We start from the raw sequence: 24,893 nt of genomic DNA on the forward strand, positions 1-24,893 counted from the left end.
TAGATACCAAGGCATTGTATCATCCTGGGGTTCGGGACCTTGTCAGACTGAGACATGACTTCTGCTGTAACATTGTTCATTCTCTCTGTTCTCAATAACCCTGTTACCCTGATGAATTCCTCCAGAAAGATAATGAATTCCATTAATATTAAATTAATATCTCTCTGCCTTCCTTCCCCTGAGTTAAAAGACTGTATAACCTCTAAATACAATGTTTGATTGACGTTTAAAAATAAGTTACCTTTCACTGTTTCCAGTAGCAGGATTCCCTTTCTAAGTAATTGAGGTTAGCAAAGAAGTTTTAAATGATTCAGATACAGTTGTGTCTGAATCAAATAGTCACACTGCCTGCCTTTTTCTAATTGCCAGAGATTAAGCTGGGTGGTGAACTGTCTGACAGTATAGGCTTAATTTACCTGACCTCGGAGTCTTACTGGTACTCAAGACCTTACAATAGTAATTGTTTGGTAATGACCTGGATATTAATTCCAGTGCATTTGCAGTTTCTCTGATATTTCATATATTTGAAAGAAGTGAATGAATAGTTTGTAATTACTTTTAGGACTACCTATTGATCATTTAAATTGCATGGTTAAAAAGATACAGAAGGATGAATATTCATTCATGTGAGTGAATCTTTTTTTAACTTTCTTCTTACATTTTCCTTTCATATGTTTTGATCTCTCTCTCTCTCTTTTTTTTTTTTTGGCGGTACACGGGCCTCTCACTGTTGTGGCCTCTCCCGTTGCGGAGCACAGGCTCCGGACGTGCAGGCTCAGCGGCCATGGCTCACGGGCCTAGCTGCTCCGTGGCATGTGGGATCTTCCCGGACCGGGGCACGAACCCGCGTCCCCTGCATCGGCAGGCGGACTCTCAACCACTGCACCACCAGGGAAGCCCTTTGATCTCTTTTTATTTTTTTATTTTTTTTATTTTTATTTTTTTTTTGTGGTACGCGGGCCTCTCACTGTTGTGGCCTCTCCCGTTGCGGAGCACAGGCTCCGGACGCGCAGGCTCAGCGGCCATGGCTCACGGGCCCAGCCGCTCCGCGGCATGTGGGATCTTCCCGGACCGGGGCACGAACCCGTGTCCCCTGCATCGGCAAGCGGACTCTCAACCACTGTGCCACCAGGGAAGCCCTGATCTCTTTTTAAAAAGAACTTTGTAGGTCAAACATCATCATGGCTGACAAACCTTTCTATATTTAACATATATGAGGATACAACTAAATAGTCCTTGAAATGGGTACAATCAATTGCTTTGAATTGTGCTTGAAAGTTATGGTATATAACAATTTTTTTGTTTTGTTTTGTTTTTTGTGGCTTGCGGGATTTTAGTTCCCTGACCAGGGACAGAACACGTGCCCTCGGCAGTGAAAGCGTGGAGCCCTAACCACTGGACATCCAGGGAATTCCCGGTGTATAGAAATTTTAAGTTGATATCTTTTTGGAATGGTGGTAGTCATCTCAAGGTTTTATCCAGAAGGACAGAGCAGGAGTGTATCTCACTTTTCCATGTGATCTTTTCCTAAAATGATCTGGTAGAAGAAAGTCAGATCCCTATGATTTATATTAAAATGGGGCATATAGGAGAATCCACTGGGATAAAGAAAAAAATATAAAGAGTTCTCTTTTTAAAAACACCTATCTCGGGCTTCCCTGGTGGCGCAGTGGTTGGGAGTCCGCCTGCCGATGCAGGGGACGCGGGTTTGTGCCCCGGTCCGGGAGGATCCTACATGCCGCGGAGCGGCTGGGCCCGTGGGCCATGGCCGCTGGGCCTGCGCGTCCGGAGCCTGTGCTCGGCAATGGGAGAGGCCGCGGCAGTGGGAGGCCCGCGTACCGCAAAAAAAAAAAAAAAACAAAAGAAACACCTATCGCTTCAACATTTGTATTTTTACGTAATTTATATACAAAAAATTGTAATATATATTTATAATTTACAAATAAACATATGTATGTAATCAAAAATTGACTATGCTAGGAAAGACTGGGAACTGTCATAGATGGGAGGAAACAAAGGAGATACAACTACATGCAGTACAAGACCCTGGATTAGATTCTGGAATGGAAAAAGGACATGAGGGGGCAAAGAGAAACAGGTAAAATTCAAATAAGTAGACTTCATGAAATTTTATTTGTGAAATTTTAATGGACTGGCAAGGAACTGTAACAGGAAGTGTCAGAGCCAAACATAATGCCAAGCAGATCATCCAAATTAATTTCTGATTCATTTTGTAGCAAAATTGTCATTCAGGGGCTTCCCTGGTGGCACAGTGGTTGAGAATCCGCCTGCCAATGCAGGAGACACGGGTTCGAGCCCCGGTCTGGGAAGATCCCACATGCCGCGGAGCAACTAGGCCCGTGAGCCACAACGACTGAGCCTGCGTGTCTGGAGCCTGTGCTCTGCAACAAGAGAGGCCGCGATAGTGAGAGGCCCGCACACCGCCATGAAGAGTGGCCCCCGCTTGCCACAACTAGAGAAAGCCCTCGCACAGAAACGAAGACTCAACACAGCCATAAATAAATAAATAAATACATTTGGGGAAAAAAAAAAGTTAAAAAAAAATTGTCATTCAAGCCAAACTTACTTTATTCACCTGCCCTGGGGAGGAAATGGCCATAAAAATAATGAAGAATTTGTTTATAGGAACCTGGTTTAGGATAAAAACACTACTGCATTTATTGGAGAAATGATGGTCTTTATAGTCAGTGGTTCTGGGTGAAATCAAGAAGAGAAAAACAGATAACTTCATCAGAGAAGGTATCCATATGACCAATAAGCACATGAAAATATTGTCCACATTATTAGTTGTAAAAGAAATGCAAATTACAAGCACAGTAGTGAATCACTCCACCCCTTCAAAACGGCAACATGAACAGAACTGACAGTGCCACCTGTTGATACGGCTTTGGAACCACTGGATTTCTCAAGCTACAGCTGGGAGTGTAAATCGTTCAACCACTTTGGGAAAACCAAAGCTATATAGATATACATCCACCCTGTGACCCAGCAGTTTCACTCCTAGGTATGTACCCTACAGTAAATGAATGCTTGTGTCCATCATTAGCCATGTATAAAAATGGCCACGGTCGCTTTATTCATAATAGCCAAAAACTGGAAACAGTCCAGATTTCCACCAGTGGTAGAATGGACAGAAGCGAAGAGATGAAACAATCCAAACAGAATGGGTGCTGGAGATTCATTATACTTCTGTGTATGTTTGAAAGTTTTGGTAATACAGACTAAGAAACAGGAGGGAAAAGAAGATCGGCTGAGGCTTTCCATGTGGCTCTTGGCACCACATTGGGAAAGGCCCAGGCTGCCTACCTGCTGTCTGTTCACATACCCTCAAACCAGCGGGGCACTTGGTCTGCAGAGCTTGTCCACTTGTGCGTGACATGCCAACGTCTTGAGGAAGTAGACATACCTATGTGACAGCCGGGAGAGCGGAGCCACAGGACCATCCTGGCCCTTTATTTTCATCCTTCTACCCTCCCATCCTTCCATCCTGTCATCTCTTCAGCTTTTTTCTTTTTTAAAAAATATTTATTTATTTGGTTGCACCAGGTCTTGGTCGTGGCATGTGGGCTCTTTTAGGTGCGGCAGGCGGGATCCAGTTCCCTGACCAGGGATCGAACCCGGGCCCCCTGCTTTGGGAGCACAGAATCTTAATCACTGGACCACCAGGGAAGTCCCATCTCTTTATCTTTTAAGTCACACGGCTCAAAAGGTTACATATTCTACACCTTGACAACATCTTATTTTTTTACAAGGATAATTCAATGAATATTTATTTTCAAGATCTTTTTACAAAGATGGAGGTGTAAGAAGACCACTAGGGACGGTGAAGTAATTTGCTTAATCAAGACCAGCTGTTACCATCCCTAGATCTGAAAGAGAGATGGGAGGCAGTGGCTACTAGAGCTGGGAATGAGCGTCATACAGAGTTGAACTCCTTATAAGGAGCAATGCTACCTTTTTGGTCCGGGGCCAACCGAGGCAGCCTCACAGCAGGGGCCAGCCTCTTCCTCTCTCTGATCCCTTGTCTGGACTCCTCATTGAGTGAACTCAGCTAACGCCACAGGGTAAGGGAGCCCTGTTGATGGCCCATACCTGTGTGCCTGCTAGGGCAGATAACTGGATGGTGAGGGTGGGTTTGGAAAGACAAATGGAAGACATCTGGTAGAATCATTCACCTCCTTATCCAGTGTTCCACTTAACCAAACTTGGTGGACATTTCCCCACTTTGCCTACAAGAAAACCATTTAAAAAAAAACACTTTACTAAGTGACTTTTTAAAAATTAGATACATTAAGCCTGTAGAATTCCTTATTTGTTTGAGTTTGCCAGCGACTGAGCAGGAACTAAACTAGCACAGGTGTCCAGTGCTGCTTCTCTGATGATGCATTTTGTTGTTGTTTGCATTTCAGTGGTTTTGAAATTAGGATGTGATTTACAATTTAACATAGATTTAGTATTAGTATCTTTTTTTTTTTTTTTTTTTGCGGTACGCAGGCCTTTCACTGTTGTGGCCTCTCCCGTTGCGGAGCACAGGCTCCGGACGCGCAGGCCCAGCGGCCATGGCTCACGGGCCCAGCCGCTCCACGGCATGTGGGATCTTCCCGGACCGGGGCACGAACCCGCGTCCCCTGCATTGGCAGGCGGACTCTCAACCACTGCGCCACTAGGGAAGCTCAGGATCATTTTTTTTTACTTCAAATCTTTATTTTGAAAAAATTCAAACCTTTCAGAAAAGTTTGCTCTACAGTGAACACCTATCTTGCTGTCTTCATTAACAATAATTTGGAGTTCCTCATTCTTTATAGGATTACCTCTTCTTAAATATTGATTAAGTGTAAAACAATGTTTATAAAATAAGCTGAGTAATTGTAAGTACTTGTGCACCCACAACTTGATTCGAGGAATTGAATTTTACCTTAACTATCGAAAGGGCCCCTCTGATCTTGGAGATAGCTGCCACTCTTCTGAACTGTTTATCATTCTTTTGCTTTTCTGTATAAACTTACCACGTATATTTGTATCACTCAGTGATCTGTTGTTTAAGTTTCACGTGGTTGAACTTTATATTGTGGATTCACATAGTACGCCTTCTTCTGAGACTTGCTGTTTCAACTTTACTGTGTTAATGAAAAAATTATTCAGATGCTTGATAAAGATGATAAGGAAGACTTTATTCAAGATTGGCTACTGTAGTGGGGGCCTTGCGGTAGGGGAGAAAAATCGAGCTCAATTCCCCCTCCAAAAAGGACAGGTGCGGTTTATAGCCAAGGAGCAGGGTGGAGGTCAGCGAATGGAAAATCACTAAGAGGAAACATCAAGGTTGGGGAATTCTTGCTAGATAACTCAACAGGATTCTTGCTAAAGGCAGACCAGGGTGATATGCTATTGAGGGTGAAAAATAAGGAATTTGACCAGATATCAGAGTCATTGGATACCAAGAGTGAGGTATACTAACTCCGTAGGATTCTTGCCAAAACTTGACTAAGTGGGCCAAGGATAGAGCCTAAGGTGTTTGGTCAGAAGAGGGAATCTTTGTTATGTGTCTGCGTCTTATTGGGAAAACCTGTATGCTTCCAGCACCCAGTTGTAAGGGAATCTGGGAAACGTAGATTTTAGCTTTCTAGCCTCTGCAGAATAGGAAGGCACTTCAGAAGGTGGGAATGAGAGCTTGGTGCCAGTTCACCACCTCTCCTGCAAATATGTGTAGTATATGGTAGGACTAACCTACCTTCTTTTTCAGAAATCTGCTTGAGCACCACATGTCCAGTTGTCAGGAAATACTGCCATATATCTCTGACTGTTAAATTTGTTGATTAGCTGAGGGAGAAGCAACATCTTTACATGTTGTATTTTGGACATCTTTTTTTTTTGAAAAACGACTTTATTGCGCTATACTTTGTATGCTGTAAAACCTACCTATTTAAAATGTACAACTTCATGATTTTTAGTAAGTTTATAGAGATGTGAAATCTTTAAAAAGTCTAATTAAAACTTATGCCTTTCCAATTGTGCAAGTCTTCTTTAGTGTCCAGCAGTAATGTTTCCAGAATTGTTCCAAATAGATCATGAATATTTTTTATTAAATTTATTTTATTTCCTTCTCTTAAGGTCTAGTCACACATCTTGGTTCTCCAGTGACCATAATTACAAAAAATGTAAATACTCCTTATTGGTTTTTCTGTTTCTGTTTTTAAATCTATTTATTTATGTATGTATGTATGTATGTATGTTTGGCTGCGTTGGGTCTTCGTTGCTGCACGTGGGCTTTCTCTTTTTGCAGCGAGCGGGGGCTACTCTTCCTTGAGGTGCGCGGGCTTCTCATTGCAGTATCTTCTCTTGTTGCAGAGCACGGGCTCTAGGTGCGTGGGCTTCAGTTGTTGTGGTGTGCGGGCTTCAGTAGATGTGGCACGCGGGCTCAGTAGTTGTGGTTCGCAGGTTCTAGAGCACAGGCTCAGTAGTTGTGGCGCACGGGCTTAGTTGCTCCACGGCATGTGGGATCTTCCTGGACCAGGGCTTGAACACGTGTCCCCTGCATTGGCAGGCGGATTCTTAACCACTGCGCCAACAGGGAAGTCCAGGTTTTTCTGTTTTTATATAAGCAACCTTTATGAGACTTAATTATGTCAGTATAAATTTCTCAATATGAGAGTAGCTGGCAGGAGCTAATTTCCTTATCTTAGAAAGTGAGGAGTTAACAGAGATTCTCTGAACTTGACATTTTCCGTATATTACTTAACTAACTAATCCTTTGTAACTTATAGTTTAAATCTTAACACCTGACAACATGTATGAACCTTGAAAATATTATTCTAAATGAGATAAGCCAGACACAGAAGGCTGCATATTGTATGATTCCATTTATATGACATGTACAGTATGGGCAAATCTAAAGAGATAGAAAGTACCTTAATGGTTGCCAGGGGCTGGAGGGTGGGGGGGAATGGGGAGTGACTTCTAAGGGTATAGAGGGGTTTTTTTTGGGAGAATGAAAATATTCTGGAATTAGTGGTGATGGCTGTGCAACTTTGTGACTAAAAAACCCACTGAATTATATATATGCTTTTTCAAAGGATGCATTTTATAGAATGTGAATTATATCTTAATACAAAAAATTTATGAGGGGAAAAAAAGACCCAGCCCAAATAACCACATCCTCCCATAAATTCTTTTTTGTTTCTCTTGGCTGAAAATATTGTCCCCTCTGAACTCCCCTAGCTTGTCATCTGTTATCTGCTATTGAATTCTTCCATCCCTTCCTAGTAGATGCTAAGCATCTGAGAGCAAAGATTATGTCCTCTTAATCTCTGCAGCCTCACATTTTTATCCCATGTTACACACCTATTTAGTATTCATGAAATAAATTCGGGGTTTAAGAATAAAGTTGTAAATTAGCAAGTTACAAGAAACCCCTCTTCTATCTGAATTTACTTCAATAAAAAGTTACAAGCAATTGCCACACAAATAACAAAAAGTATATTAGAGCTTTGCTTCTGTTTTAGGGGAATAAAATCAGTGCCTTATGCTTATTCTTCCCCAAGCTTTCAACTTCAGAACGTGAGGCCCCATAGGAGGGACTTACCTGGGTTTTGTGTTTACCCCCGCAGGGGTTGAGGGCTTTTGTATTTTGCTCTCAGTAGCTCATATTGTTGCTGTGAGTTCACCTGAAAATAGTTCTCCTCTAGACTTAATGGTGAAACTATACCCCAAATACTGTTTGTTTTCATGAGCCAAAAACATGGCCGAAAATTGAGCCATAAGAGTGACTAGGCAAGTATGATGTGAGAGCATAAATCAGGTGCTAGTTATCTATCTAGCTACCAGTTTTATGGGAAGGACACAAACCCAAGAAGTGTTAAGGAAGAGTAGAATTAGAAATGGATTATTTTAACAAAGGCATTTCAGGGAACTCCTTTATATGCCTATTCTATTTCAATGATTAATTGACTAAGTATCAGGAAATGCTTTCTAATTATGCCTTTGTGGCCTGTGGTGTAGCTTTTCTTTGGAACCTTTTCAAATTAGAACTGAGTCATTAAGCCAGGAATTTAATTTAGGAAACAACTTGCCCACAGTGTGCTCTGACTTTGGTTGGTGGAGCTGCTGTGCAAAGAATAAGTAAAGGATATTCCTGTCACTGACCAGTACTTTACCGATTGTAAACGTTCCTATATTGTTAGTAGGACCAGTTACTCATTTGCCTGTTGACATAATTATAAAATAATTGAATTTTCATTCCTCAGAGTAACTCTCATGTTCACCATGGTATGCCGCACACTGCTTCAGAGGAGCTGACTTGTGCTCTAGGTTGCTAGGAGATACAAGGTTCATTAACCTGTTTTATCTTCTCTGCTCTGTGTTTTTATTTGATTTACGCTTTGATCCTGCCTAAGCTATTTGACATGCTTGTGATATATTCAGTCTGTTCAGTGTGGTTGGTGTAGTCATTTATAGGACTAGAATTTTGAAAATTTCCTCATCTCAAATTAACATTTTTTCTGTGGTATCTCATTGTGAGTGGTGATAGGATACTTTATGACTTTCGTTTTATTTGTGCCTTTTAAATTTCTCCTGAGATTTATATTCTTTGAAGAAGATGGAAATTTAAAAAATTTTAATGATTATGTGAGATTTTGTTCTGGAGTGGTTTTCTTTTTTTTTCCAGAATAGGACATAAAATTATTCAAGATTTTAGTGTTTTATTCTGTATTAATATTTTATATTAATAAAGGTTTTATTGATATGCCTAATATTAATATGAAAGATAATTTATATAAATTTTATTATAACATAAATATTAATGTAACCATTATATTTATATATCTTTTTTCTTTTTAAAAATATTTATTTATTTATTTTTGCTGCGTTGGGTCTTCGTTTCTGTGTGAGGGCTTTCTCTAGTTGCGGCAAGTGGGGACCACTCTTTATCGCAGTGCGCGGGCCTCTCACTGTCACGGCCTCTCTTGTTGTGGAGCACAGGCTCCAGATGCGCAGGCTTAGTAATTGTGGCTCACGGGCCCAGTTGCTCCGCGGCATGTGGGATCCTCCCAGACCAGGGCTCGAACCCATGTCCCCTGCATCGGCAGGCAGACTCTCAACCACTGTGCCACCAGGGAAGCCCTATATTTTTATTTTTAAATAAAGCCTTAGATTTTTTTGTTTGCTTGTTTCTCTCTCTGTCTCTCTATTTCTCTTAAGAGCTATGAGGGAGTCAAAGAGTATCCTCTAATGGGCTAGCTTTTATAAAACTCATTTTTTCTCATTATAAAATAGGCTTGTACAGAATTTGGAAACCGTCAAAGTAAGACAAAGAAAATAATAAATTTCTGCCTGAGTTCAATCAAGTTTTAGAGATTACTACAAGTTCTGATAGGCTTTACACATAATAAAGAATGTCCACTCCTTTTAGGGAGGCTCTCTGGTTTCCCAGGACTTTGACCTCCACTACTGCATTTGCTTTACCTCCTTCGCAGCTGGGTTGCATGGTGGCTAAGAGCATTGCCTCTGGAGTTAAACTTCTGGGGTAGAATAGCTCATCCACCACTTGCCAGCTGGGCAACCTTGGGCAGGTTACTTGCCCGGCAAAAATACTATGAGGCATACGTGAAATGTCCTTGTTGGTACCTCTTCCCTCATAATAAGGGAAGGTGAGTTCATTTAGCATTAAAATTATAAAGTAAACTATAAAATATATATATGTATCCTGAGAGAAATCATGCTGTTGTAAGTACTGACTAGTATTAATTATCTCTTGATTCTCTTATAACCTTCTTTTTTTTTGAGAGTCAAATTTTTATTCCTTTAGTAAAAGTCATCAGCTTTATTATAAATGTACTGCATTAAATCTAGAGACCATTTTAAGGAAGCTTCATTTTTTTTAAGGTGCCAAATGGTCTTTGTTGATATATATACATCTGACACAGAAAGTACTTTGACCTTATGATTCTGTTTGTAAACCTGCTTAAAATATCCTCTCATCTCCGAAGCTGAGGATATAGTGTGGGTGGCTCTAGAACTGGAATGCTTTCCTTTGGAGAAATACCTGTAGCAAGCGACAGCCTAGGTTGGTTCATTTGGTCAGTATTTAAAAGCTTAAGTAGAAGCAGCATCGTATAGCAGAGAGAGCCAAAACTTTGAATCATAAGAGCTGGATTAGTCGTAGTTTAGCCTTTTGATGCAAATGCTATCTCAGCAAGTTACATAACCTCTGAGCCCTGGTTTCATAATCCATTCACTGGGCACAGTAACATCTACCTCAGAGTAATGAAGACTCAATGAGGTATCTGTGAAAATGCCTTGGAAACTGTCAGCACTATACAGATACTTTACTGCAAGGGTTTTTGTACTGTCTTAGCCTGATTATAACTCTACACGTTACCTTCAGAAACCCAGATATACTGTACTTCTAATCAGAATAAGTCTTCAGTTTGTACCTACTGTGAAACAGGCTTTGTACTAGAGCTGCTCTATTCAACAAAGATATGATACAAGCACACAAGTAATTTTAAATTTCCTAGTAGCCTCATTTAAAAAGGTAACAACAAACAGGTGATTAACTTTAATAATGTATTTAACTCAGTATATCCCAAATATTATTTCAGCTTGTAATCAGTACAAAAATCATTAATGGGATTTTTTTTGTTTTTGATACTACGTCCTTGAAATGAGGAGTACATTTCAATCTTACGGCACATCTCAATGCAGATTGACCACAGTACAAGTGCTCAGCGCGCACATGCGGCATCTGTCACCTTCTCGGTGTTGAGTTTGCAGTAGTGAACGAGACACAGCAGCAGCTCCTTTTCCTCAGGAAGGTTCCTCTAGCAGAGACAGACAGTACACGAAAGAGCTAGATAGTGGTGAAACATGCCGTAAAGAAAATACAGCAGCCACGTGGGCATGACTGGGAGGGTCACATTAGCTAGGATGGCCAGGGAAGATCTTGGAGGTGTTGAGCTGAATGATTAAAAAGGCGGAGCCAATCATGTGAAAATATGAGCGACATTACTTCTATTCAGTGGGAACTGCAAATGTGAGGCCCTGGCATGGGATGATTTGGCTGTGTTTAGTGAACTAAATGGTATGGCTGGATTACAGTGAGCAGGAAAGTGTGGGATGGGATGAGAGGAGATTGGAGAGGTTGGCGGGCTCTAGACTAAACAGATAAGGGTCCTGATAAGAAAAAGAATACCTCTTTTGTTATATATATAATTCAGTGGACCAGAAGACCAAACTTTGAAATATATATATACATAGATATATTTATAGATATATTTAATATAGACCTATGTGTGATTTAGGGAGAAAATCTTTTAGGCACTTTGCTTCCCTTAACAATGGTCGTCTCAGATTCCAAAGGAACTCTGGTGTTTAACTTAGTATAAAGTTCTTGTCTATAATTGGTTTATAAACAAAATGCCTTTGAGGAGTGGCTTTAAAAAATGTTAAAACAGTGGAGCTACTACTGACTTTCTTTTTTTAAAAAAACTTTTTTGCAGACATGTGCATTGCTATCGCAATTTCTCTTCTCATGATCCTGATCTGTGCAATGGCTACTTACGGAGCATACAAGGTAAGCAGCTTAGAAATAAGGTCCTGGGCCTTTTCCTTGGTCCCTTACACATGTAATCTGTGCAGCTATCTGTAAGAAGTGAGGAATGATCGTTCTCAGTTTCCTGTAAGAATCTCTAAAAGTTTACATCTCTTGCTAATGTTACGTGGAAAACCAATGTTACAGTCTCAGAAGTGTGTTCATTGAGGCTTGTTGGTTTGCTGCTTTTGTTTGGGTTAGCAAGTTGCCATCATGACCTGCTTTAATGAATTTCTACTCCTCCGTTTCCCTTCAGATTAAGAAAAGATTTCTCTGAATTCAAAAAAATATTGTTTTGTAATATTGAACACATTAAATATTAACATCCTGTCCTGTCTTACGTTTAGCAACACGCGGCCTGGATCATCCCGTTCTTCTGTTACCAGATCTTTGATTTTGCCCTGAACACCTTGGTTGCAGTCACTGTGCTTGTTTATCCAAACTCCATCCAGGAATACATACGACAGCTGGTATGTGACCTTTATAATTACTATGTCTCTTCCTGAGGGATCTGGTTAAGATAGAAATACAAAAGGCGTAGAGATAAACATACATATACATATTAATTTGTGGCTAATTTGCATCTGAGTTACTGATTAGAGATTTTGGAATAAAGATAAGATTTTTTTTATCTCTTAGAATGCTTTTTGGGAAAACATAACCCCCTGAGGTAGATAAGTTGGTGATGATGGTATTAGAGGTGCCTGCCTGATTTACAAGCTACTTACTAATTGTCTTATTTTTGTAAAATGCAGTTTGCTCAATTATCAGCAGAGGATGATAGCCTTTTGCCTCTGCTGTGTATGCGAAAAGTGGAACTCTACCATGTACTGTTTCCTGAACTTATTTGACCATAGAACCCCTTTCTTCTTCAAACTTCTTTTTTTTAAAAATTAATTAATTTATTTTTGGCTGAGGTGTGTCTTCGTTGCTGCACGCAGGCTTTCTCTAGTTGCAGCGAGCAGGGGCTACTCTTCGTTGCGGTGCGCGGGCTTCTCATTGCAGTGGCTTCTCTTGTTGCAGAGCTCGGGCTCTAAGCATGCGGGCTTCAGTAGTTGTGGCTCATGGGCTCTAGAGCACAGGCTCAGTAGTTGTGGTGTATGGGCTTAGTTGCTCCGCGGCATGTGGGATCTTCTTGGACCAGGGCTCAAACCCGTGTCCCCTGCATTAGCAGGCGGATTCTTAACCACTGTGCCACCAGGGAAGCCCCAAACGTCTTTCTGGGGCTGGTTTTCTACAATATTAAATGTCCTTTGTGACCATATGAGTGAATATTGGTGGCTGGCTATTAAGAAGCTCGTGGAGGGTATGAGATTAGAGTACTTCTGTGCCTTCACATTTTTTAATCTTTGTGTTTTAAATTATGTACCTTAAAATTTAATTTCTTCAAAATCTTAGAATGCTTTAAATGGAGAGAATAGAATGTTCAGTCTTTAGTTTTCATAGTAGTTTCTGAGGACTTCCCTGGTGATGTAGTGGTTAAGAATCCGCCTGCCAATGCAGGAGACACGGGTTCGAGCCCTGGTCCGGGAAGATTCCACATGCCGTGGAGCACCTAAGCCCGTGTGCCACAACTACTGAAGCTGCTGCACCTAGAGCCCGTGCTCCACAACAAATGAAGCCACTGCAATTAGAAGCCTGCATACCGCAACAAAGAGTAGCCCCCGCTCACCACAACTAGAGAAAAAGCCCCCGCACAGCAACGAAGACCCAATGCAGCCAAAAATTAATAAATAAATAAATAAAATATTTCCTTTTAAAAAAAATAGTAGTTTCTGAGCATGGGGGAAGGAACAGGGTTTTTCTGGGATGGAGATACAGACTGGGGGTTTGATGTGAAAATGGAGGTCAAGAAGTTCAGTGGAAAAGAGGGATGGAGGGGATGGAGCCAGGTAGGAAGTGTGGCCACAGGAGTTTGTGATCTTTTGGCAGTTGGCCCAGAGCACGTGACTAGTACTCAACAGACCTAGTATGAAAAGCCTCCAGTGTGTTGCTCCTTCAAAGTATTAGGTTGTCATTGTTGTAAGAAATAGCTTCTTTTTGTTTCTTGGAAATAGATCTATGTTTTCGTGGAGTGTCGTGTCAAGAAAATTGTGGTGTTATTTCCCATGTGCTAATTTTATGTATCGTCTCTTGTGATAACAGCTAAGTGTTTCCGCATGAGGGGGTTCATATGTGATGAACAGGTTGTAGAATTACCTCTGTCTTTAAGGATGTGAATTCTACTCTGTAATAATGATCTGGCACTGAGCTCCTAAAATCATCCTGGAATTGTGGAGGAAACAGTCTCCACAGAGCCCATCACGTGAGGGGGCCGGGAGAGGGTGGGTTGGAGTAAGGGGACACCAAGGCAAGTCACATGCCAGTTCTGACTACTTGAGTCTATTGCGTGCTCCATCCCATGTATTTGGAGATTTATAAGGAGGAGAAAGGCTAATGTGCAGGCCAGCATTTAGAACACTCAGGATACTACCAAGACTTCCTGTTCCACCTGCATTGTTCAGTCACTACTTCCTGTTCCACCTGCATTGTCCAGTCACTCTGTACCCAATTGTAAAGTCATAATATTGGTGGTGCTCACAATAATCCTCATATGAGTTTAAAAACTCACTATCTACTTTTATTTATAATTATAAACCAAATAATACGAGTAGGCATCTTCTGCATGTTCGACTTGAAGATCAGTCTGGGCTGGAAGAGCGAGACCTGCAGGTTTTCACAGTGCCTAAGAGACGGCACTGAAAGGGGACATTAAATTTCCACTGCTATTGCCCCTCCTGTTGACAAGTTGAGATATGCAGTGAATCTGGGGAGGCTTGTCTGAGAAGGCTGCTAGAGAGCACTGCTTAATCCTGGCGCCCGTTCTTTTTATGTGGAGTCTTGTACATACTTACAAGACTTGTACATACTTACAAGACTACTTTAACTGTTAAAGTAAGTTATGTGTGTGTTTTTATAGGTCTTAAGTGGATGTAGACCACGTTCACTTTTCTGGGGGAAAGAGTGTAAAGATCTTTGTGGAAAGGCTCATATATTTCCATTGTAATAGCGGTTGTTTTTTTTTTCCACATTCCTGGAAACAATATGATTTTGTGTTGGTCTTGTAGATAACATCAGGTTTTTTTTTTTTGTTTTTTTTTTTTTGCGGTACGTGGGCCTCTCACTGTTGTGGCCTCTCCTGTTGCGGAGCACAGGCTCCGGATGCGCAGGCTCAGCGGCCATGGCTCACGGGCCCAGCCGCTCCGCAGCATGTGGGATCTTCATGGACCGGGGTGCGAACCCGTGTCCCCTGCATCGGCAGGTGGACTCTCAACCACTGCGCCACCAGGGAAGCCCCAGTTTGTTTTATTTTTGCCCTTTGAGGTCAGTACTACAGGCAGCCTTTTTAGGCTCCAAGGGCAGGGGCCAGTTTGATGAGCTGATCACAAAAAGTGACTTAGATTTTATTACTTAGGTATTTTGCCAGAGTGAAAGGAGACTCTGAAAACCACTAGGCGAGGCTCATCCTGGGGAGGAGGAGCCAGGCACGAGTCACGAGTTTTCTCCTTTGTTATGTCTGGGAATACTGCTCACGTGGGATCCAGACACATAGTAGTGGGTGATGAGGGGAGATGAAGGGTGACCGCACACGGGGCTGCCTTCTGTGCACACTGTGTAAGCCGTTTGCAATGAGAACTTCGATCCATTTGCAATGAGAGCTTCGATCAGTGCTGAGCACGAGATTCACGGTGAGATCCTGTCATTCCCGTGAACCATAGTAGCAGATTTCAGTCCTCCTAAAAGGGTTTCTTTTGACCTGATAGTTTAGTCATTATGGTCAGATGGTAGGACTTGTGTTTTTTTGTTTTTCGTTTTTTTTTTTTAATTCAAGTACAGTTGATTTACAATGTTGTGTTCATTTCTGCTGGACAGCAAAGTGATTGTTATACATGTATATACATATTCTTTTTCGATTATTATCACAGGATATTGAATATAGTTCCCTGTGCTATACAGTAGGACCTTGTTTATCCATTCTATATAATAGTTTTGATTTTTTTAAAATGCTGTAAAAACCTACTAATATAAAGGTTCTGCTCTTTGAGGAGAAGTAGCATCAGCAAAAATGCTCTATATTAAGAAGACACTATTTTAATAGGGTTCTCCAACCCTTGCCCTACACAAGCCCATTAGAATGGTCCAGAATTCGCAGAAAATCCAAATTTTGAGGAGTTGTAAAGACCATTGACTTCTAACTTTCCATATGGTTGGAGGGCAGAATTAGGTCTTTACGTCTCATGAATCTTCCACTGAATTTTCTTTCTTTCTTTCTTTCTTTCTTTTTTTTTTTTTTTGCGGTATGCGGGTCTCTCACTGTTGTGGCCTCTCCCATTGCGGAGCACAGGCTCCGGACGCGCAGGCTCAGCGGCCATGGCTCACGGGCCCAGCCGCTCCGCGGCATGTGGGATCCTCCCGGACTGGGGCACAAACCCGCGTCCCGTGCATCGGCAGGCGGACTCTCAACCACTGCGCCACCAGGGAAGCCCTGAATTTTCTTTTTGAGAGTTACTGCCTGAATTAAGAACAGACTAGCCTCTCCCCATCACACTGTTTATAGCTTTTTCATTAGTAGAGGTAGACTAGAAATGTTGTATTGTCCTTAAATAATAACTATGTGCTTTAATTAATTGCTTTCTGATAAGCACATCTGGTTAATGCTTATGGAATAGAATCCTGGATCATTAATGAGATTTGCTAATACTTTTCTTTTGTAGCCTCCTGATTTTCCTTACAAAGATGATATCATGTCAGTGAATCCTACCTGTTTGGTCCTTATTATTCTTCTGTTTATCAGCATTATCTTGACTTTTAAGGTAAGCATGAAGATTTTACTTACGGTCTAAATATTACTAAATGTATTCATGAATGCTAAAGAAGTAAGAAAACTTGCTGTTAGTTTATCTTGTTTTAGATTTCTGAACTGCTTTTTGAATTCCTCACAATTCTGTTCCTTCTCTTATCTATATGAGAGAGATAAACACTAACCAGACTTCCACAGGCCAACCCGGGGTTCTTCTAAAATCTATTTGGATGGAAATAAATTAATACAATGTTGTACATTTATGTGGTGTGTATTAAGTACCATAGCATCCATTACAAGTCTCTGAATACATTCTTTTGTAATTTGTGGGTTTTTTCCCTAAATATTTATTTATTTATTTACTATATTTGGTTGCAACAGGTGGGCTCCTTAGTTGCGGCTCGCCTGGCTCCTTAGTTGCAGCTCGCAGCCTCCTTAGTTGCAGCACGCAGGCTCCTTAGTTGCGGCATGCATGTGGGATCTAGTGTCCTGACCAGGGATCAAACGCGGGCCCCCTGCATTGGGAGCGTGGAGTCTTAACCACTGCTCCACCAGGGAAGTCCCTGTAATTTGTTTTTAAAAATGTAATCGATTTTGAACATTATTCTGTAACAGTCTATTATGAATTTATCATTTTTATAAATTAGTTATTGTTGGACATTGAGATAGTTCCTACTTTTTCACTTATAAATAGTATGGCAGTGAATATATTAAATTAATTACATCTTTTGTGTACTTATACATTTATTTTCTCAAGATCTATTTCCTGAAATTTGAGGGTATGCATAATTTGAAGGTTTTTGATAGTTTGTCAAATTGATCTCCCCTAAAGTTGAATGCCTTAACACTCTCATCTGCCACGTTTCCCTCACCCTCATCCGTCGAGCGCTATTTTTCATCTTTGTAAACCTGATAATAAAAACATCATTATAATTTGTGCTTGTGTGCTAGTAATAAGTAGAAAATTCTTAGTTTAGACCTTGAACTTTTAATTTTTAACATCTTTCATTGTCTTTATTTTGGCATAAAATTACCGAATTCTTTAAAAACCAAGCTTGGTGAGTTTTGAAGAAGCTGCATTTAGGGAGAAAAGTCATTTTAAATGGTAATGTGTTGAAGAGGAGTAGGAAGAAAGTGATTCATTGAAAGTCACCGAGGTCTGCATCGCCCTCCATACAACATGCTCTGCATGGCTTGTTACTGCACGTGTGGCTTAGTGGTCAAGGATTTGGGTGAATTTTATACACGGATGTTGAGGCTTCCTGCCCCTGCAGCTCCTACCTCAACACCCCAACTTCCTGGCTTCTTAGTCAGACCACCAGCTGTGTGGAGAGTGGGCAGAGCCACTGGCAAAAGGCTTCAGACCCTCAAATCCCACTCACTGCAGTTTGCCACTCAAGGGTAGACTCCCCTTTAGCTTCTGCCTGTTTTGGGCCCTTCAGCCCTGCCTTCAAATAGAGTCTGTGTGTCTGTGTGTGTTTATTCCAGACTTTATCATGTTTACCTGGAAGAAGGTTAGTCTGACCAAGCTACCCTGTGCCATTACCCAGAAGCCGGCACCTCCCACTGCTCTCAAAAAAGGCATTTTAACTGTGTAGGCATTTACATCTTTATTGGAAATGCTTACTTGAGATTTTGAGTCAGAGGACCTAGATTTACCTTGTGTCACTGCCATATAGCTATGTGACCAGAGCCTTGGTTTCTTCATTTACTAAACAGCAGTAATAGCTAAGAAAACATTGTGAAGGGTGACTGTGAGGTTAATTGAGCTAATGGATGGGAAGATGCATCATTCATTTATTTATTCAGTAAATATTTGCTGAGGGTCTCCTGTGTGCCGGGCTGTGTTTTAGCTGCTAGGGTTTGGTGGTGAATAAGAAAAATCCCTGCCCTGTCTGTGGTGCTTTTATCAACTGCAAACAATATTATTTATCATAATGACCTAATAAAAGGCATCTTATAGGTGGTTCACAGCACTGTCTCCAACCTGTGTGTAATGTGTTAATATTTCATTATATATGTATCTATCTCTACTAACCAGACTGCATTTCCTTGAGAACGTAGACCCTGCCTTCATGATTCTATCCCTTGTGGAGACTCAGTAATTATTAGTTTAAACAAATATGAACACATATATGTGTTGCAGTTTCACATAACAGTTTACCTGATTAGGAGCTCTCACAACCTAAATTCACTGTTACTCTTTAATAAGTTTTATCACTAGTGATTCCCTGGGAACCCAAATCACAACATGTATCAGTTTTTCTCCGTCCTTAGTTGGTAAAGGGAACAACGCTTACCACCTAGCTCTGCAAGTAGCTGATGGATGTACTCTTGTCAGTGCAAGTCTGTTTGGGAAATATACCAAATATTTAATTTATTCAAGATTACAGAAATGTCAAATAGGAAATAAGGTCATTGAAATAAATTATTGGTCACTGAAATGAGTTTAGAGACAATAGGCCAGGTTTTTCTCCCATCAGAGTGTTTAGTGGGTGAACGCCCCTGGTGTTGCAGGGGGCGTTCAAGAATGCTGACTGGGTGTATGGGGCCCCAGACACTGGGTATTTCCCCTCCGTAGTTTAACCTTCAATTATAGATTTGTCATTTTGGAGGCCTCACATCAGAAAGAGTTCTTGTCTTAAAAGAACCTTCTGTTCACTGCTAAAATAATGGATGACTTCTTACATAGTACACAACAGAATATGTCCAAGCATTCCTTTTTTATTTGTATTAAAATTCTCAATGAGTCCAGGGTTTTGTTTGTTTGTTTTAATAGAGAAGCAAGAGCGTTGTTGAGTAAACTGAAGATTTGAGTAAATTCAACATATTGTTCAAGAAAAATGCCCTTCCCATCTCTTTCTCATTGTTGATCTCTGGTTTCAGAGTATTGCCATTCAGAAAACACTTTACTAAAATAGCATTATGCATTTTCATATTAACATTATCACAGAAAGTCTCACTGTAGGAAATAATCACCACCAAGTATGAATGCAGCAGGCTTCCCTGGTGGCGCAGTGGTTGAGAATCTGCCTGCTAATGCAGGGGACACGGGTTCGAGCCCTGGTCTGGGAAGATCCCACATGCCGTGGAGCAACTAGGCCTGTGAGCCACAACTACTGAGCCTGCGTGTCTGGAGCCTGTGCTCTGCAACAAGAGAGGCCGTGATAGTGAGAGGCCTGTGCACCGCGATGAAGAGTGGCCCCCGCTTGCCGCAACTAGAGAAAGCCCTCGCACAGAAATGAAGACCCAACACAGCCAAAAATAAATATAAAAAAACCAAAAGTATGAATGCAGCTTAAGACAGCATTCTGAGTACACAACAGAACATTTACCTCACTTCTGAAAAGTGCTGACGAGCACTCCTTTTGTCGTTAAATGTCTTCTTTTTTTATAAAACAACTTTCTTGAGATATAATTTGCATATCATAAGGTTCTCCCGTTTAAGTGTACAATTTAGTGGTTTTTAATATATTCACGGAGTTGTATAAACACAGCTCTGTGGTTAAACAGTGTAATTTTAGAACACTTTTACCATATGACGTTTGCCCTTACTCCCATCCCCTGGTAACCACTAATCTATTTTCTGTCACTGTGGATTTGCCTCTTCTGGACATTTCATATAAATGGAATCATATAATATGTGGTCCTTTGTGACTGGCTTCTTTGACATTTCCAAGGTTCATCCGTGCTGTAGCATGTTATCAGAACTTCCTTTTTATTGCTGAATTATATTCCATTGTATGAATATACCATACAATGGAATATTTTGTTTGTCTATCCAGTACTAAGTTTACAGACATTTGGATTGTTTTTACTCTTTTGCTATTACAAAGAATGTTGCTGTGAACATTTGTGCACAAGTTTTTGTGTGGACATATGTCTTCATTTCTCTTGGGTATATACCTTGGAGTGGAGCCACCGGGTCACATTTAACTGTTTATTTATTTATTTATTTATGGCTGCGTTGGGTCTTCGTTTGTGGTGCGTGGGCTTCTCATTGCGTGGCGTCTCTTGTTGTGGAGCATGGGCTCTAGGCGCGTGGGCTTCAATAGTTGTGGCGTGTGGGCTCTAGAGCGCAGGCTCAGTAGTTGTGGTGCACGGACTTAGTTGCTCCGCGGCATGTGGGATCTTCCCGGACCAGGGCTCGAACCCATGTCCCCTGCATTGGCAGGCGGATTCTTAGCCACGGCACCACCAGGGAAGTCCCCACATTTAACTGTTTAACCTTTTGAGGGACTTCCAGACTGTTTTCTAAAGCAACACCGTTTTACATTCCCACCAGCAATGTAGGAGGGCTCCGTTTTTTCCACATCTTTAACCTTTTAATCAAAGAATTTCAAAGCTAGAAAGGGGCTTTGAAATCATTTTGTTTTAATCTGATTGCACATGACTGGAATGAAAGTACAAAGACTTCGTATTTTAAACATCTCCCATGAGCTCATGCTTTCTATTTCCAGCATGTCTTTATTCTGGACCTTAATTTTAATTATCTTCTGTGGATATTTCATTGTGAAAATGGAAATGTTTTAGTGAATTGTACTGATCACAGAGCAAATTAATGTGCTATGAACGTTTTTTTTTTTTAAGTTGACTTGTATTATAAAATCATATATAATGATATAGAATAACGATCCGAAAGACCCAGAGTTAAAGTGTGATGAGAATCGGCTAATGAATTGATTGTTCTTTGGGGGCAGTAAATGTTTGTGGCGATTGCTCCTTTCAACTTCCTTTTCTTGGAAATTCTCTTTCTCCTTTCAGCCCCACCCTTCCCCATCACCTTCTGTGTAGTAAGGCTACAGTATCACCCTTGGCCAGAAAGCTACTATATCCAACATTTGTAATTTTAAAGCCTTCTCAGTTTAGTAGAGTTAATGTGTGTTTAAAATTTATATAAATGAACATTTTGCAATATGGCTTTATCCATGATGATATTGTAAATTGTCTGAACTTTGAAAATTAAATCTCTAACAATCACTACTTACTTACAGGGTTACTTGATTAGCTGTGTTTGGAACTGCTACCGATACATCAATGGCAGGAACTCCTCTGACATCCTGGTTTATGTTACCAGCAATGACACTACGGTAGGTGTGATGTCACTTCACGTGGAGATCTCCACACATCCACTATACGATGGCTTATAAATATTTCTAGTGTTTGCTGCTTTTTTTACTGTTGTTGAAATATGTTCATGAGCTGCTTAGTCATCAAAGGATTCATAGTTGAATGAAATGTGTTTTGTTTTCCTTACAAGACATTAAAATCTAGTTGGCTCAACTCTGGTTCATTTAAAAAAATATTACAAATAGATAATATATGTGCCTCTCCATATTTATGTATCTTTCTTTTTTTTGGCTGAGTGGCATGTGGGATCTTAGTTCCCTGACCAGGGATTGAACCCAGGCCCCCTGCATTGGAAGTGCGGAGTCTTAACCACTGGACCACCACGGAAGTCCCAACATTTACGTATCCTAAACCTGCATTATTAAAAAACCATGGTAGGGCCTCCCTGGTGGCACAGTGGTTAAGAATCCGCCTGCCAATGCAGGGGACATGGGTTCGAGCCCTGGTCCGGGAAGATCCCACATGCCGCGGAGCAACTAAGCCCGTGCGCCACAACTACTGAGCCTGTGCTCTAGAGCCCGTGAGCCACAACTACGGAAGCCCGCGTGCCTAGAGCCTGTTCTCCACAACAAGAGAAGCCACCTCAATGAGAAGACCACGTACTACACAGAAGAGTAGCCCCCGCTTACCACAACTAGAGAAAGCCCGCGCTCAGCAGCAAAGACCCAATGCAGCCAAAAGTAAATAAATAAATTTATTTAGAAAAAAAACATGGTAGGTAATTCTAGGTATCAATTCTGCATAGTTTGACTATACTATCTCACTTGACATGTGAAATTAAACTTAAAAATGTGATTTTATAGGTAGAGAGATAAGAATGGCAGAGATTACTGTATCTTTAAAACTTGCCCCGCACATCGGGCTTTCCTGGTGGCGCAGTGGTTGAGAGTCCGCCTGTCGATGCAGGGGACATGGGTTCGTGCCCCGGTCCGGGAAGATCCCACGTGCCGCGGAGCGGCTGGGCCCGTGAGCCATGGCCGCTGAGCCTGCGCATCCGGAGCCTGTGCTCTGCAACGGGAGAGGCCACAACAGTGAGAGGCCCGCGTACTGCAAAAAAAAAAAAAAAAAACTTTCCCCGCATATGAAAACCTTAGCAAAAGAATTTAGATGATCTGTGTTCTGCCACTAGTTGTTTATACTTAACTTTTTTAAACCTATCAAATATGATTTTGAGAAACATGCCTTCACTGGAAGAGTCCTCAAAATCATTTGTCCTTTATGTAATTATCTTGCCTGGCTCGTGGTAAAAGTACAAGTCCTCTAGGTACTAATCTCTTTGTGTCTCCATCACCACGTGTAATGCTCAGTACAAGTAAATGCTCGAGGAGTGGTTAATGGAAAGGATGGGTGACATGAGCCTGTGGGATGGGTCCAGGTGGATAGGATTGGAGGGGACAGAATGGACAGGACAGATGAAAGGATAAATATAAATGGTGTGTCTGTTCTAAACTAGAATGGAGTTTTATATTTGGTTTTGTATTTTTTATTATTTTATTTTTTTAAAAAATTTATTTTATTTATTTATTTTTGGCTGCATTGGGTCTTCGTTGCTGTGCGCAGGCTTTCTCTAGTTGCGGCGATCGGGGCTACTCTTCGTTGCGGTGCGCGGGCTTCTCATTGCATTGGCTTCTCTCGTTGTGGAGCATGGGCTGTAGGCACGTGGGCCCAGTAGTTGTGGTGCACAGGCTCAGTAGTTGTGGCTGGTTGAAGCCCTGGTTTTGTTTTTTAAATTGTGGTGACTTGCTTACTCTGTGGCCTTACTGAAGTAATTTAGTCTGTCCCTGACTTGACTTCCTTGTGTATAAAATGGGGATAGGGCTTCCCTGGTGGCGCAGTGGTTGAGAGTCCACCTGCCGATGCAGGGGACACGGGTTCGTGCCCCAGTCTGGGAGGATCCCACATGCTGCAGAGCGGCTGGGCTCATGAGCCATGGCCGCTGAGCCTGCGCGTCCGGAGCCTGTGCTCCGCAACGGGAGAGGCCACAACGGTGAGAGGCCCGCGTACCGCAAAAATAGATAAATAAATAAATAAAATGGGGATAAAACAACTTCAGACTTTATACTAAATACACAGGTGCAAGCTGATATCACTGAGCTCTCTGTGGGATTTCTGAGAGAAAGCATGTTATACGTGAATAGTTTTCTTAAGTCCTCAGCAAGGAGTCGTTGGTTTGAATCAGAAGTCCGTGAGCAGTGGTTTAAGAGGAGGCTCTGCCGCGATCAGATGTACAAACCCAGCGTGCCCAGGTGCTGGGGGTCCCTTTGGGGGCGTGCAGAATCCTTTGCACTGATCACAGTAGACACATCCTGCCTACTAACCCTTTAGAGAATCCCTCTTGGGTCAGTACATCTCTTTAAAGAAATAACTGTTCACAGTTACTACAATTTTGATAAAATTACTGGTGTAAAGAATTTTTTCCTTCTCTCTGAGTTTCTGAGTGTTAGTTATCTATCAGTATCTTTCTGTTTTTTCTTTAAAAAGATATCTCAGAGTACTTTTATTGCCCTGCTGAACTAATGAAAAGTCTAAAAAGTTTGAGCTGCTAAACAAGCAAGGTATGTTAGAGCCCCATCCCAAATATTATGAATGTGTGGGACTTACAAAACTACCATCTTTGAAAGGTATCTCAGCGAAGATAATGCCCATATCACATGTGTTTGTTTGGTATACTTCTGGTGGTTGTTTTTTCATTGCTTTCTGAAGGGTTATGTGTATTTTTAATAGAAGCAAGGTAGAAGGGCTGGGTACACATTGTATAAATACACCTGAAATCAAAGGATATTCTGAAATTGTAGAAATTGGGGTGCTTAGAGAATTTAAGAATCATGAGTGAGTCCCTACAATGCATCCAACTAGCTTTTTAGAGGAAGTTTTATTTTCCACCCTTTGAAAGATTCAAAGTTAGGTATGGATAGCAGGTAAGCTGTATTTAGGCTAACATACACTCAAAATAGTTGTACGTTCCAGCTAGACATCCTAGCTCTTCTAGTAATAGACCTTTCTTCAGAAAGGCTTCCAGCTTGGCAGTAGTTTGTAGTAACTAGGGTTTGGGACCATGGACTAGTGCCAGCTGTGATTGTTTCCTTGTGTGTTGACAGAAGGTCCTGGGGAATTGCTTGATGATCATTATTATTGGTCATTATCTTCTCAGTCATTCTGTATCAACTTGCCTTTTTTTTTTTTTTTTTTTTTTTTTTGCGGTACGCGGGCCTCTCACTGTTGTGGCCTCTCCCGTTGTGGAGCACAGGCTCCGGACGCGCAGGCTCAGCGGCCATGGCTCACGGGCCCAGCCGCTCCGCGGCATGTGGGCTGTAG

General features: G+C 41.3%; 1 protein-coding gene across 3 annotated transcripts in view; it reads left to right on the forward strand.

Moving 5' to 3' along the window:
- The window catches only part of LAPTM4B (lysosomal protein transmembrane 4 beta), a 68,963-nt gene that overhangs the window by 23,495 nt on the left and 20,575 nt on the right, over positions 1–24,893 (forward strand). For 2 of the 3 annotated variants that reach the window (XM_027131479.1, XM_027131477.1), the window contains exons 3-6: positions 11,517–11,590; positions 11,956–12,078; positions 16,363–16,461; positions 21,443–21,538. In XM_027131479.1, the coding sequence (XP_026987280.1) occupies positions 11,517–11,590; positions 11,956–12,078; positions 16,363–16,461; positions 21,443–21,538 (392 nt within the window). Of the gene's footprint in view, positions 1–2,048; positions 2,099–6,129; positions 6,177–11,516; positions 11,591–11,955; positions 12,079–16,362; positions 16,462–21,442; positions 21,539–24,893 lie in introns of those variants that run through there. The other variant, XM_027131478.1, reaches the window with a different exon arrangement.

This window comes from Aethalodelphis obliquidens, unplaced genomic scaffold, assembly GCF_003676395.1.
Source record: "Aethalodelphis obliquidens isolate GAN/ISIS:26980383/991018 unplaced genomic scaffold, ASM367639v1 scaffold39, whole genome shotgun sequence".
NCBI classification, from domain to species: Eukaryota; Metazoa; Chordata; class Mammalia; order Artiodactyla; family Delphinidae; genus Aethalodelphis; species Aethalodelphis obliquidens.